At 44.8% G+C, this 15,836-nt stretch overlaps 1 protein-coding gene across 7 annotated transcripts in view; it reads right to left on the bottom strand.

The window, feature by feature from the left end:
• The window catches only part of YTHDC1 (YTH N6-methyladenosine RNA binding protein C1), a 286,099-nt gene extending 270,493 nt beyond the window's left edge, over positions 1-15,606 (bottom strand). For 6 of the 7 annotated variants that reach the window (XM_069630503.1, XM_069630504.1, XM_069630506.1 and 3 more), the window contains exon 1: positions 15,107-15,438. In XM_069630503.1, coding sequence (XP_069486604.1) covers positions 15,107-15,134 — 28 coding nt within the window. In that variant the 5' untranslated portion in view covers positions 15,135-15,438. Of the gene's footprint in view, positions 1-15,106 lie in introns of all 7 variants that reach the window. The other variant, XM_069630508.1, reaches the window with a different exon arrangement.
• Positions 15,607-15,836: the final 230 nt, after the last annotated feature.

Here is a 15,836-nt window from a genome sequence, read left to right as displayed (position 1 = left end):
AGAGATCCCAAGTCCTGGGGTTGCCCAGGAGGCAGTGCAGATGAGCAACTGGTGGGGGAGAAGACCTGGGCCTGAGATCAGAGGGTGGCCAGGTAATCAGTGCAATTTCAGCCAGGAATTCAGCAGGGGAGAGGAGAGAAAGCAGAAGCAAAGAGGAAGGTTTTGAGGTGCTTCCGGAACCGGAGATGGTTCTCCAAGTTTCAGGGAGGCAGTTCCAGAGGGAGGCCCCAGCCAAAGAAAGATTTAACAACAACTCGTTGCTTGGAGAAGAGACTGACCTTGAGGGAGTTGGAGGCGGATGAGCAAAGAGATCAAGAAGGAGTTGGAGGCGGATGAGCAATGAGATCAAGAAGGAAGAGAGTTATGTTACTTGGCATTTATATAGCGCCTTATGTATTATTGGTTTGACCGCAAAGCACTGGTAGGTTGAACGCCCTCAGAGAGTGTGTCATATGGTGCGTGGGCACACCGGATATGTGTGCAGCTGGTGTGGTTATTGCATGATAGCTGCTTCTCAGCAGTAGGTGTGGTGGTGAGGAAGTCAGTTGGATGTGTTTAGTCTGGAGGGTGGACGCCCAGACTGAGTTCTGGCTGCGTTAGGCCTGAGGAGACACCTAAACTAGACGGTATGTGCTCAGCTAGCTGTGTTTTATCAGGATGTGGTGTTCGTGGGGTCATGTTAGTATGAGAACAGCTAGGCCTAATGTGTCATAGCATAGCTGTGTTCTAGTTGAATGATGGTGTATTCCTAGAGAGTAAGCATAGTAGATTGATATGGTGGTTATTAGCAAAGTGCCTGCGACCAAGCACGAGAGCAGGGGCCACACATAGCGGCAGAGGCCCCAGGACAATGCAGAGGGTTTCGAACTTAATCCTCGCAGCCCTTTGAAGGTGCTTCAACCCATTGGAGTGGTGGCACCAATCACTCTTGACGCCTCCTGGTTGCCCTGCAAGAGCTTGTTCGAAGTGCCCCTGGGCCATGCCAGTGGGCTATCCAGCTTGAACTTTGGCACCCTTGCAGGAGCGTCGCCGCATCGAGTTCTGCCTGGAAACTTTGGGGAAATCTAGCATGCACTGCAAAGCATATATTTACCATATTTTCTAGCTGCTTTGACCGTGAAAGTGAAGCGTGCATCAGATCGCAAGAGTTGTGCGTCCCTGCGCGACAGTGCCAGCAGCTGAAGGCGGTTTTCCCTGTGTTCCTTCTGGTGCACTAGTGCCGGTCACTGAAGTCGGGTTTCACATGCTCCTCCTGGTCCACTGAGACCAGCTACATCAGTGTTTTCTTTGTTCTTCAAACAAGACGAGAGCTACAGCTCCGTGTACGAACCAGAACCGCATCTGCACCCGCAGTGCCTGAGCACTTTGAAGTAGAATCCGGGGTGGGAAATCATACCTCTGGCAAACCCCTCAAGACCTGCCAAGTTTGGACCCAAACTGTGCTAAGTACTGAAACCACTTACTGGTGGCCCCTTGTTCCTCCATTGTATTTTACGCACAGGGGATTCCTTGTGGTCCTCTATTTAGCTTGGGCAGCCTCGGCTTCCTAAAGTCCCCTGAAAGCTGGGAATAGCTTTGATCATCGCATCAGATCCTCCCCCGACTCTTTGAACCCGTTTTCATCCTTCCAAATCCTGTCTCCAACTTCGCCAGCTCCTTAGAAATTGTACTTTGTGACTTTACGCACAACCTAGCGCGTTTACACGAGCATCCACCATTAAGTACATGGCTCCATTCATCGTGGGCTGGACTTAAGGTTAGCCATCTCTGAAGAACTGTTGATGCTATAAAGTTTACCTGCCCTTTACACTTGCAGGTTTTGGCTGTGTTCCGTAACTTTACCGCTTTGACCAAAGTGACTGTAGATATTTTACAATGTGTGTTTGAGTGATGATTTTACTATGCATTTCATTTTTCACGTGCGTTTATTCATGGGCCTAATTCTATATTGTCGTATACTGTCGTCTAAGGGTAATTCTTAGATCACCCCCACCCCTCCTGTGACTTAGCCTGGACTGCTCGCCAAGCTACCATGAATTGGTCTGCCTATCTTCCCAGAAGTGTTCCCTGCTTATCATGGGATGTGCCCATTGGCAGTGGAATAAGGCAAAGCCAGTGCCATGCTGTTGGGTGAGGGACATATAGTTTGTTGGGGGCCTTCAAGGGACATGGAATACGCCATTTGGTGGGGGGGGAATAAGGGCTTAAGGGCCATGGCATTGGAGGAATAGGCAGAGGGAGGAGGCAGGAACTGGGACGTGTCCAGAGAGTAACAGGCTGACAGCAGGATGAACAAGAAAGGAAGCCAAAGAGAACAGAAAAGGGCAAACGGTGGGAATATAGCTGATGTGGTAGCAAGATAGCTAGTAGGTGTTTCTGTGCATTTAATAGTGCATCGAAATTCATAAGTGGGATGAGTTTTTAAATGTGTTAGCAGAAATTAGCCCCCCCCCCACCCCGTTGGACTAGATTCCCATCTTTGTGCGAAATTCTTTCCACCTGTGAGTCTGTCATGCCTGCCGGACATACCCCTGGACCAGTAACAACTTCTCCATACAAGATGAATTACGCCCACAGAACCAGTAGACCTTTTTACTCAAAATGGAGGTTGTTCGATACATTGCCCGGAAAACGACGTCTGCATTTTTCACGTCGTTAATTTTCACGTGACTTAGGTCCGTCACGTGCATCACGGCAGTGCGTACATAAGCAGCGTGGAAACTCCATTCGCTGCTTCTGATTAAGTCAATTTTGGCGTTTGTAGCTGAACCCTGGACCTGCGTTCTCGCATTCCTGCCAGCAAACTTCTTTGGCCTAATTTGAGCTTGTTTTTCCTCCACACGCTAATTCCTGGGTTGCGTGTATCCTGTGCGCGTGCCAACTCTCCACGCGGACGCTGTCTGCAAGCGCGGCTGTCCTGAGCTGCGTGAATCCAGTTCGCGTGTCTAATTCTTCACGCGGAAACGCTGCCTACAGGTGCGGCTGGCTTGGCTGCGTGTATACTGTCGCGTGCAATCCTGCACGTGTTTTTCTGAACTTCTTCGAACTTTTGGTACCTGTGACAGTCAACAGGTGAGATTCTTATTTTGTTCTTTGTGGGAAAGGAAGTATTTCATGAACTATTGGAAGGTGAATGTGCACAGTACATTGGACGCTACCCTGTGGTGCACCAACCCGGTATCTAGCGAGAGCCTCGTGCCGTTCGGGATAAGTCTCCCATACTAATCTTCCCTTCCTTTGTCGTTTGTTCAACTCTTGGAACTCTCTTCAAGATATTGTCCTGGAATTCTTCAGTTTAGCCTTAAGGTCAGTGTTTGAATTAATCCCAATTCTGCGTTTCTTAGTATTTAATTTGGGACAGTGTCTTATGATACTTATCTATTTTAGGCTTACTTCCTGTACAATTCCCACGCCCTTTCCAGTGATCCATCTCTCTGCCTGTTTTATTCAGTCAGAGTTGTATCATTTGGAAGGTCTAATTTGACCTGCCTTCAATCAAGTCGTGTGAAGATAGGATCCGGAAAAGCCCTACCAAATTGTATCCTTTTTTGGTTATTGTATCCTTTTCAGTTGATACTTTGGTGATTTATGACAGAGTCCCCCTGCATGTTTTGCTTCACTCTTGGATTTTCTGACTGATTCTCCCGAGTGGGAATCTTTTTCTTCTGATCATGGGAACCAGTATACCTCTTTTTGGAGTCATGCTTTGCTCCAATTTTAAAAAGGCATCTACAACTTACTATAACAGCACACTGCACTTTCTGTGCAGATTCGCTGGAGGCTCCTAGAGCTTCCCCGTGATCGCTTTTACTGTACTTGGCAAACTTATTACCAAGATAGGGGAATACTTTATATCCCACCTTTGTTTTATTTTGCAACATCAGCACACAACGGGATCGAATGTATCCCTTTTCCTCAACTCTCCAGTAACTTTTTAGTTACTGTGACAGGTATATTTGTTTAGTCTGGTGGCATGGTACCATTTACACAACGTGTTGTGAACTTTCTGATCACAGGCTGTCTCTGCAACCATACTAGGGGATATGAGTGGCACCATTTGCCCAAAATGGTGGCTGTACTGTTTTTAGCCCTAAACAAGAAGGCCTGTCCTTTCTTGGATCTCCCACCCTGCTAGGTGGGCAGGCCTAGCAAATTCTTACAAATCCCACTAGACATGCTGGGTGAGTTTGTTGGTTAACATACTCGACCTAAGAGAACAGCACTTGTCACAAGGTGACTGGTGACAAAATATTTACTAGTGCTTTTTGTAAAATGGTACATGTCACCATAAGCATACTTCATATTTGCTGCAATATCAAGCATGCACAGTGAAACCTGTATTTGCCATTTACTACAAGTGTGTTTGGAATAAATTAAAGTTTCTAAGATCCCCATACTCGCCACCAAGGTTGAGTATCATGTAAATGGTACTCGCCATTCATAAAAGCTACTCGCCAATGCTAGTGGGCTAGTAGATTTTGCTAGCCCTGGTGGGGGGAGGGTCCTCTTGTCCCTATGTCTTCTGTGGGTTTCCCTTTGAAAGCCCACGGGGACCCTTTGAGTGACTAGCAAGACAGAAAATGGGGGAGGTGAACCAAAACAAACGTTTTTTGTCATGCAGTGTGCATGAGAGAAACCAGTTCAGACTAGCTTTCCCCATTGGACAGCCATCCCGAAGTTTGAATGGTGCATGTGATTTGATTGGTGGGCTCAGCCAAGTTTTCTGCATAAAGGCAGAGGTCCTGGAGCTGAATCCCAGTCTCGACCACTGAGCAGACGATCAGAAGAAGAACGAAAGATGACACAAGCAACTTCCAGCGACTGCCAGTGCCTGTCGAGTAACCACTACTGTCCCGACCTCAACTTCTAAGCGCCAGGGAAGTTCTGAATAGAAAGTCATCCCTGGACTAACTGGAGAGCTGCGACCTCCACAGCTTGCAATTCGCAAATACCCTGAGACCTGCCTGAAACTTTGAGGGCATCCTTCCAAGTCTGCAGTGACCGGACCCAGCTCCCAAAGTCCCCACACCCGAGACGAGTCACCCTCTATGACAACAGTCATTAGTTCAACCAAGCACGAAAAAGGAGCCAAATAGTCAGAACCGAGAAGATAATTTGCCAGATCCATTCATTGCACTGAGATCTACCCTTATGCGCCCTGTCTCACTGAAATGCACCCCCAACAACCATCCTTTGCCAGATCCATGAATTATACTGAGAAGTGCTCTTTTGCATCCCGTCTCACTGAAATGCACTCCCAACAACCATCCTACTAAGTGCCCTTTGCATCCCGTCTAACTAAAATACACTCCCAACAACCACGTGGTTGCTGGGAGCCTGGCATACATTAGGGGAGGGAGCAAGCACCCGACACTAATGTATGCACGGGGGCTGGACAGTGCAGCTTTGCGCTATTTATATTCCATCTCCCCCCGAAATGCTCAGGGCATCTTTGCGAATAATGTGACCTGAGCATTTCGTCTAAGAGCGCAAATTATAGGAGCGCATTTCTCTGCACTCTTCTTTTGCGCTCAGATTTCCAAATAGGGCGCCATGTATTGCATGTGCATCATCAGACAGTCTGATCACTCCTACCTCTTCTGTCTCGGGCCTGCCCTCTACAGCCCCAGTTCAAGCGGGGGACAGGTAGCTTGCTATGTTGTGCTGATAAATACTGTGAACCGACCCAGGGACAGTCTCCAGGCGCTCCTATGCAAAAGTCATTCTTTCTGTACCTCGCTGCTCTCCGTAGCAAAATTGGTGCTTTATGAAGCTTAGCTTCGCAAGCGACAGCCATTGAGTGCATGGAACGTAACATACAGGCGGTTTATGCGTAGGTTCTAAGCATTAGTGTTTAGGGGTGATAAGAGGGCTATCCTGGCCAATATTCTCCCGGATCCATTATAATATACTGGCCAACCATTGTTTTTCTCAGACATGTGGCATTTCACTCTAGTTACTTCCAGCTCTGCTGAGGGTGGCTTGTCGAGACATAACATTACTGGTAGAAGTCCACATTGTTCTCAGAATAAAGTGCATCCTGAATCTGTGCAGCAGACGCACACACTGTCCCGTTTAGGTTTACAGCATTAACACAGTATGGTGCGGCTAGTGCTGTTCCACATTGTCCCCGCTTCTGCCCTCATACAATGTCCTTATGTGTGTTGATAGGGGGGCAAACAATGGGAGGGAGCAAAAGTGCATACACTGAGCACTAACTTTCCAGGGTATGTACGTCTTATCGCAGTTGGAATTTCACAAAAAGCACTTTTATGGAAGTAGCCGCTTCCAAGGTGCACTTGTACAGTTCTACATTTTGTGCTCAGTGGCAATGTTTGTTTCTACCCGAGGCAAGTACCCATCAATAAGTGCACGAAAAGATATGCCAACAAGGTTACGTTCTTGGGCTGATCTTGTTCTTTTATCACTTTTAGGCGTGCGTCTAAAAAGTATATGAATTATATATACTCTAGACTTAGACCATCGCAGTTGGAGCATAAAACTTGAGTTCCTATCTTACCCGAAGTACCATGGAACCCACCCTTTACTGTTGGTACTCCATGCTGTGCACAGGCCACAGTGTGCATTGCACTGCATCATTGTTTGTCCCCAAAAATGGCCCTGCCAATGCCTAGTGCTGTTTAAAAAAAGGAAAATTGACAAGGAGCAGTGTCCACTTAAGGTTGAGTGGACTGAATTTTTATACCCATGGAGTGGGGACCTAGCCTTATTTGTGTTGAGCGAATTGCAGTCTTCAAGGAATATATCTGCCGTCACTGAAACGAAACATAAGGATTTGCACGGAGAAGCAAAAGTAAAGAAAGCTGAGGAGTTAAAAACGTGTTTTCAGTAAGTGAGACATGTTTGACAACCTTATATTCGCCCCGAAGGCAAATGGTACTAGCACTTTTTTTTTTTTTTATTGGTTTATTTACAAACCTTTAAAAAGAAAAGCAAAAAGGATGAGACCATACATCGCTCTTCATTACATTCACGTTATCTACATTGGTTTTTGAGCCACCACATTAATCCAGTAAACAATTCTCAATTAATTCTAGCAAAATTGTCAGTGGTAGTATCAGTTTTTGATCCGTTCCTCTAAACATGTGAGACCACCACTCCTCAGCATTGAGGGATGGGTGACTCTCGCTCCAATTACCCAGAAGTCGGGTTCTTTCTGTACGTAGGTTTGTACAAAATAGCACTAAGTGTTTTAAAGTTTCTGGTTCTTGATCGCAGAGTCGGCACATTGGATTCATATTCCTGTTAACTATCCATGTTCTCAGGCGTTCTTTTGTTTTGAACATGTTAAGGCGAAAACGCATGTACAGTCTTCTTGCGTTCGGATCAGGAAATAATTCAATGTATTTTTGCAAGTTATTAAAGGCACAAGCCTCAGGTGGCACTTCGCTCAATAGTTTCAAGGCTCCTCTTTCAGAGCAAGTCAGCTCCCAGTCTAGGCGCCATAGTTTTAATTTTGCTGCATCAGGATTTCCTTCTAACAGGGCTGGTTTGATGTCGTATTCCGACATTAAGCTTTCACAGCGCTTTAGCCACATTTCTAATACTCCTGAAGTTGATGTGCTTTCATTGTTGAAAATGGCAAATTGCGGAATTCCTTCTCCGACCTTTGTTTTCCGATATAGAGACAACAAACTCCAACAGACACGTGCGTGCATGGAGATCAGTGATAGTTCGTACCTAATTGATGCTGTCGCAGTCCCTTTGGGTAATCCCAGGACTTTTACCCAAAAAATATTCTCGAGCGTGGACCAGATTTTCCAAGAGCACCCCAAGGCGTTTTCTGCTCCATATGTTAAGGATGGGATTACTTTTTGTTGATAGAATTTTATTACCACTTTGAGTGAAAACCTGCCAAATCTTTTCTTTAGGACTAGAGCTTGGTTTGCTAGTTGTTTACATTTACGTTTTGTCTCTATTACCCAAGGATTGTCATTAAGACAGGAACTGACGATCATTCCAAGGTATTTTACACCCAGCGATATCAGAAGTTTTTCCGTTCCTATGAACCAAGATTGGTTTTTTCGCGTTCTTTTCTGACCACTCTGCAAATTGTTTAACATAAGAATTTCACATTTTTTTGTGTTAATGAGAAGATGATTTTCAAGCACGTACTGCTGTACTGCGTTGATTTTCCTTTGCAGACCAATCGGTGTCCGATCCAATAGTATGAGGTCATCCGCATACAGAAGCCAATTCAGGGGAGACCCATGAATCGTCAGCGGAAAAGATCTTACTGCCTCTATTGGAATTCCAATGTCAGAAATAAACAGGGAAAATATAGCTGCCGCCAGGGGGCAACCCTGTTTAACCCCCTTAAATGTTTCGATCGGTGCAGACAATGTTCCAGTTTGGTCCAGTCTTACTCTCACAGTGGTGCCAGTATGTAAGTCTTTTATTGCGTCTAAAAGGTCGATTGGGCACCCCCATTTGTTCAGTTTTTCCCATAGCAATTCTCGATCTACCATGTCGAAAGCATTGGAAAAATCAATAAATGCGAGGTATACAGCTGTTTTAGATCTAATGGCCTCCATCTTCAATAGATTCAGTAGCAATAAATTCAAAGAACATCCCACACGTTTGACAAAGCCAGTTTGACGCGTATCAACATGGTTAGATTGGTTTGCCCACGTCACTAACTTTGTTTGTAACACGGTTGCATAAATATTTCCTAATACGTCGAGTAACGCAATTGGTCGGTAGTTTTTTGGGCAGGTTCTGTCACCTTTTTTGTAAATGGGTACAATTACTGCTGATTTCCATGATCTTGGTGTTTGCCTTTGATCGTTTATTCTCTGAAATAATATCATGCAAAAGTCGGCCCACAACTCTGGTTGTTGCTTGATTGTGAAGTTTGTAAGGCCATCCGGGCCGGGAGCTCGCGAGTTGTTGGCTTTCTTAATTATGTTTATGATGTCATCTTTATTGAATACCAAATCCCATTTGTTTGAGATTGTGACACACGGATTAGGTATTTCAAAGTTCTTTTTGTATAAGTCGCTGAAGTGGGCAATCCATACTGACTCAGGCACCACCGCGGCTTGCATGCCACACTGGGAGGCTTCTGAATCGTTAATGATGTTCCAGAAGTCTCTGGTATTTTTATTTCCGAGACTTATTAACATTCGTTCCGAGTCACCTTGTAACATTGACCTTTTGTGAGATTTAATCCAGTTTTTGTACCGCTGTCTGGCATCTTTGGTCAAAATTACGCGTGTAGCGTTATCGCTGTTCCGGGCTAGTCGGATAGTGCGCCTCATCAAACGTTTTTGTTGCAATACATTGAGATCAAAGCAATGAAGGCGTTTTATGCTAGGTCGTTTTAGCCCACCTTTATTTGTTTGAAATTTTACTAATAGACCTGCATAGTCAGGTGTTGGATCTCCTGTACAGTATTGGTCTAATATATGAACGACTTCTTCGGCGTCAAGCCTTAACCTCACTCTGTTTGGTCCAACTTTGATCCTCTGTGACCATTTCGACTTGACATTTTGCGTCTGAATAGTAAATTTCATTATTAACATGTTATGGTCACTCATTTCCTTTGAGATCACTTTTAGTGTGGTTACTCGTTTGTGAAGATCTGCTGAGACAAATATATAGTCGATTATTGAGCCGTGACAACCACTTTTCCATGTATGCGCTGGTGGTATGTCGCCTTGAGTGTGACCATTTAGCATTTGCAAATTTCGAGCGCCTAGTTCTTTCTTCATTTTTGACCCCAGGTTTTTTGTTGAAGATTTTCTTGCATGAAAGAAATCAATGTTCAAGTCGCCGCAAAATATTATATTGGAGCTCCTTTGGTTCACAAGTAGACGATCTATGATGGTCGAGATTGCGTCGATGAAATCGTCATTCCCCGCACTGGCATGGTTCCAATAAACGTTAATAATCGTCATTTGTTCAGGTGCTAGTTTGTCGCAGTCTGGTCTGGTCAAGGTTGATTCTTGAATAAAAGGAGAATGATTCACAGAGTTTGTAATCTTGAACCCAGATATACTCCTTACCATCGTTAGCAGACCAGCCATTGGGCGCCCCTTGCCAGATTGTATAGCAGGGTTTACGGCGATCTGAAAGCCCGTCGCTACAGGAGCTTCAGTTAACCATGTTTCTTGTAAACAAGCAATTGTCAAATCACCCAACCACTCACTGTAGAACAAATGGTTGAAACCCCGTGTGTTCCACGATCCTAGTGAACATGTCTGGGGTGGGGGCTCGGCCTGGCATTATTGTGGTTGATTGATGTTCAATGTTGCTGCTACCCAGTTCCAGTTTTGTTCCACCCCAAGAGGAAGAGAGGTAATATGAGTGTTTGTCGCTTCGTCGTTTGTTTTCCCATACCCTTGAATTGTTATGGAAAACTGTTTTATGGGTACACTTTCATCTTGACAGCAACCGTTATCAAATGAGACGTGTTTCTTACCAATAGGCAGAAACTTTTTATTTGTTATTTTTGCTTTTGAACTCTCATCATTTGAGTTCTGATGCGGGGGCTTTAACCCTCCCGCAAAGTCGTTTGACGCTGCCTCGGACAGGCTCTCTGTTGCTTTTTGAGTGTCCCAGACACGTCCTAAAGACTTGAGTTGGGGGCTATGGTTGCATGTTACTACAGTAAATGATTCATCTTGCAACTTATAGACATCAAAGCCCATAGAAAGAAGAGACACGTTTTCCTCCAAGATGGAGGAAGCGATCAAGGGAGAGGTTATATGAAGCACCACTTTGTCGTTCCGGGACTCTTCTGGGAATTCGACTAAGAGCAGGTCGTCTGAGTTGATGGCACGTAATCTCGGGACGTGATGTAATAATGTTACGATATTCCTGCGATTTAGAATCAAGTTATCATGAGGCTGCAATCGCTCGACAAGTATTCTGACTAAGGGATGATGATGGGATCCCCTGGATGTTAGAATCTCTTTCGTTGTTTTAGTTGTGTTTATGGATCTTGTTATGTAATCATTATTGTTCCTCTCTGGTAGTAATGAGCGTTGGAACTCGACTCTTTCATTACGAGCTCCTACTTGACTCTTTCTCTGGTCCGAGGGTAGATGAACTTGATCAATACACTTTTCTAATTGGTAAATTCTGTTTTGCTCTTGCCGTTTGTCTTGCATGGTCAGAAAATTGTTGCTCTTATTCGGTAGGGCGACTCCCTTGTCGTTTGTTTGGAAGTTTCGCCCAGGTGGACACTCAACGTCAGCCTTGGATGACATGGTAGGAGCACTCGCTTTGGCGTCGTTCCCAATGGAAATCGCTCTACCCATCGCGGATGCTTCTATCTTTAAGCACTCCGTTTTCGGCTCGTTACCAGTATATGGTTTTTCACAAAGTACAGCACTGGATTCCAAGTCCTCATATACACTGTCATCATAAGTTGACATATTTAATAAGTCAATTGAGGGTTCTTTCTCTGTGCTTACTTTATTGGATTCCTTAGGGACACTCTGTGTCAGATAGACTGGCAGAAGCCTGTTTTTGAGTTTGCTTAACAGACTGCTTTATTATTCCCGGGGCTAACGTATGGACCACCTTGATGTTACGTAAAAATTTGCGTGCTCCATTTTGTTTGTTGCCTCTCTTGACAGGTAGATTTTTAGATTTTTTTTTTAATTGTTGTCCGGTCAGATGTTTACCCACACTTTTTTGTGATGGTGTCTCGTCTTCTTTGTTGAAAATGGAGAATAATGGTCGATTTGAGTCTTCAATGGGGCCCTGCTCGGTCCAGTTTGGTTCCACACACTGCGGCTGTGTGGTAGAAGTTGATTCAACTTGTGAATCCCTCAAAGCTAAATTTGCAGAGTTTTTAGCTTGTTCGAATGCAGTGTGGAAGGATACGTCAGTAATTTCAATAATTGGAATAACTTCAGGACTTGGAGTTGCTATACTTGCTGAGGCACAGAGTCTTATTGGCTGTAGTCTGAGTTTTTTTGATATGATAGTAGGGGCCGTAGAGGAATCCACAGGTGGAGTCTGATCAAGTGTCTTCTCAGACAAGACTCCAGGGTTCGCCTGTGTTAGGCTAGATTTGATAATTGGACAAAGGCCCAGTGAATTTGCGGTGACACCACAGTGATCTGTTCCTTGCGTAGAATCTTCAGTTGCCAGTTGTGATAGGTCATGGGGTCCCTTTTGTCCCGATACTGAATGTGGTCGTTTTCCTTCCCATTTGAATATGGCTAATGCTTCATTGGCTACTTCAGCGAGTAGTCTTTTGTCAGTTGCGTCATTATTCCTTTGTTTAGTCACAAACTTATGTAGGTCGTCTAGTTTTCCTACGCCCACCAGCTGTGTTTTATTAGTTAATCCACATATTTGTTCTACATTCACTACTTTTGAATTAAGTAGAGCCACTAACTTGGTCAAATCTCGGGTGGCCTCATGTAAATGTTCGTACAGTTTTATGAACGGGGCAAGAGAGATGGTTAATGTGGATAAAACTAGTTCTTGCAGGCATGTGGTCGTCATAGCGGTGTTATCTAAGGAGCTGTGAGTGGGTGCTTTCGACTGGTTGAGGCTTCTGGCAGTATTAGTTCTGTTTCTTCTAATTTTCGGGAATGGTCGTTCAATGAAGGAAGACTCAGTGGTCTCATCACTGTCTGAGTCGAGGTCAGAGTTTTTACTACTCAGCGACAGTATCTTTTTTTTGTGTGCAGAAATCATGGTCAATTGACGTTTTGTTGTATTATTTGATCTTTTTTGTGACAGAGGTGACAAACTAGCACTTCATAAAAAAAATACGCGACAATGCTAGTAGATTTTGCGTGCCTTGGGTTAGTCATTTCCTTTTAGGCCAGTGACAGTGCACCGACACGTGAGATACCATTTTTATCGGAACACCCGTGGGAAGGAAGGATACGTTTTCTCTTGGCTGTGATAACGTCTTCACACGTTTTCTACTGTGTCTTGTTATGCAACACGAGCCCTTCATTCAGTGGCTGCTTTAAGTACTGTGTGCTTTTGTGACCTGCGCAGTCACTTATGCTTCATAATGTCTGCCTGTGTTCTTTCAAAAAATATATGCTTGGCATTCTTCACCACATTGGTTGTTTTTTAAAAATGCTAATTAGGTCACTTTAGGCCGCCAGCATAAAAATACTGTGTACCACGGCTTGCTTTTTGGCTCGTGGTTTTGTTAAACATTTTAAAAAACGAGTGATTTTCGAACTAGATGATCAGGGAATGTAGCGGTGGATTGCTTTTCAGAATATTCATGGAAACCATTACACCTCACAAGTGCAAACCTGTCTTTTCCCCCAGCAATTTTTGCTATTTTTTGGGCAAACACGGGAATTAGGGGTAAACAGCTCTTCCCGAACTTGTAATATTATCTACTTTTCAGAATGTATGCCTTTCTGTGTTCCCATTCTGCTTTCATACCCTCTTACATAACGTTCAAGCATGTCCTATTCAGAAAAGGGAAAAAAAATCGCCGACATTTTACACAACTAATGATACGCTTACGAAAAATATGTTTTTTCCAATTAAACCTGTTCCTGAAAAGATGGCGAACCGCACATTATTTTATTGGCAGTTTCTGAAAAAAACACCATTGTCACTTGTTTGTTACTTTCTCACACCCCACTACAGCAAACCACACATACTTTGTGGCGTTATGCCTGCCTACAGGTGGGGGCGTTATGCCTGCCTACAGGTGGGAAGAAAAGGGTGCACATTCGGCAAGGATATCGCTTGTAAAAAAAATAAAAAAATACAAGGGATTCATAAATGCCAACATACCAAACTAGAGATCTGCACTGGGTGGGAAAACCGTCAGCTGTTCTATCAATGTAACCCCCGCTAATAACAAAACCGAGATGGGATGTATAGTAGGGGAAATGATAAACGTTCAGCATCATAAAGTGGATAGCTTTAGAGGTGCCTCAGATTGGGACAGAGTAACAAAGTGTTTGCTGTGTACAGTAAACGTTTTTCCTCCCATGTAGGAGGACGTTAAAGGTTGTCTTGAAAGTTTGTGGAGAGGACGAGATCAGCTAAATAGATTGTGACATTTCGCTACATGAATTTGGAGGTAGGTGACAATTTTAATTACGAATCTCCTCCATACATGACGTGAGCTAAGAGATGGTAGTGCTGGACGCATCTGACACAACAATGCGACAGTAATAGTGTATATTTGGTATAGTTTATAAAACTACCCACCGTTGATTCTGATGGTAACGGAAGGAATGCAGAGAAGGGTTTGAAACTATCTTGCCCCATGTCAAACTAGGAGAGACTTCTTCGCTAAATACCAACTCGTTTTGACTCACTAGGCCCAGCTGGTGTCATAAAAACAGATCGGATATTAACCCTACTTGCTTTGTAATATTCACAAAGAATAAAAGCACAATTATAACATTTAAGCACAATTAAACCTACAAAGGGCTGCATTTTAACACTTGCATTTCATGCGGATATTAGATTTGAGCCTCACTATGTACTATCTCCCCAATCTAACTCTTAATTTAGATTACTACAAAGTGACATGGATGCATTTACTGCACAAAATGGACGACAGGACACATTGAGCAGAGTCCAAAACAAACAGAAAAAAGTAACACCCACATACTGCAATTGCTCGGTGAATGCAGACCCAGTGACGTGTTCCACTGTACAAAAAGCAGAAATCAAGATCACATATCTGGGTCAAAAGGAGCAATCAGATCTATGAGTGCTGCATCATATCACTGTTAGTCGAAATCGAAACCCTGTCGATTTTGGGAGGAAGTAGGCGACATCGGCCAACCGCGGCCTTGAGAGGCGAAGGGTTTGCTGGGAAAGGGGGCTCATAAGAGTACAGTTCTATGGTTAAACCTACAACTCAGAGCTGTGCGGCGAATCATTGCTTCACGCACAGCGTTCCGTAGGCATCTACAATCCGCAAGTCCGCCATGTTAAGCACCTTATTCAGAGACAGTGAAGAACAAAAGATAGAACAAAAGATACAAACGTGAGGCGCTGCCGTCTGGTACACTCAGTGTCAGATTCGAACCAGGGAGGTAGGAGGGGGGGTCGAGCTTCGGGGAGCTCAAATAGTACGGTTTAAATAAGTCCCGGCCACTCAGGCCATTACCCCCTTGCTTACCCTTCTCGTCCCTGCTGTCTGCTTCCATCCTGCTTCGGCCTCCCCCGCGCTCCTTGCGCCTATCCCGGCCGCCGCACACAGAAGTAAAGGGCTCGACCCCGCGCTTCCGGACACGGGTTTCTCGCTCCCCTGCCGTGGCGGCGCTCTTGCGGGGCCGCGCCGGAGAAGGTATAGGGCCGCGCGCTCTTGGGTGGAGTGGGCGGCGGGTCGCTCTGGTGGTCTCGAAGGCTCTGTGTCTCTCTGTGAGACACGTCCGCTGCTGCACCTGGTAGGTCTGGTTTGGAGCTCCTAAGATGGCGGCGCGCGCCCCTTCAGCTCTTTATCTCTTCAGTGCCGCGCCACATACCCGGCATGCACTCTGGTTGTCGGTCTTAGGTGATTTCCGTGTTTTTTTCTTGTTAGTGCTCCGGCTGTCAAGAGATTCTTTTCGTTTTATTTCTACTCCCTCGACTGGTCTTTCTGCATCACCGCACAAGACGGTACCGAACATCGACCAATATAAAGAAAACCACAATAGAAACGACGTCACGATTCCTTTCTTAGAAACAAGGCGGCCATTTCTACACTGTGTTTACTTCCTTCCCCATTGAGGAACGAACTTACTCGCACACTCAATGTATAATTGCGGAGTTTCTTCCAAGTACTCGTATATTAGAGGGACATTTTGCGGAAAAAGTTCACGTGTGTTCGCAAATTTGTAGTCTCGCCAGGACTTCGCTTGCTAAAGCCT

This window comes from Ambystoma mexicanum, chromosome 6q, assembly GCF_040938575.1.
Source record: "Ambystoma mexicanum isolate Mex_15411 chromosome 6q, UKY_AmexF1_1, whole genome shotgun sequence".
NCBI lineage: Eukaryota > Metazoa > Chordata > Amphibia > Caudata > Ambystomatidae > Ambystoma > Ambystoma mexicanum.
This window is presented reverse-complemented; position numbering and strand designations above follow the sequence as displayed.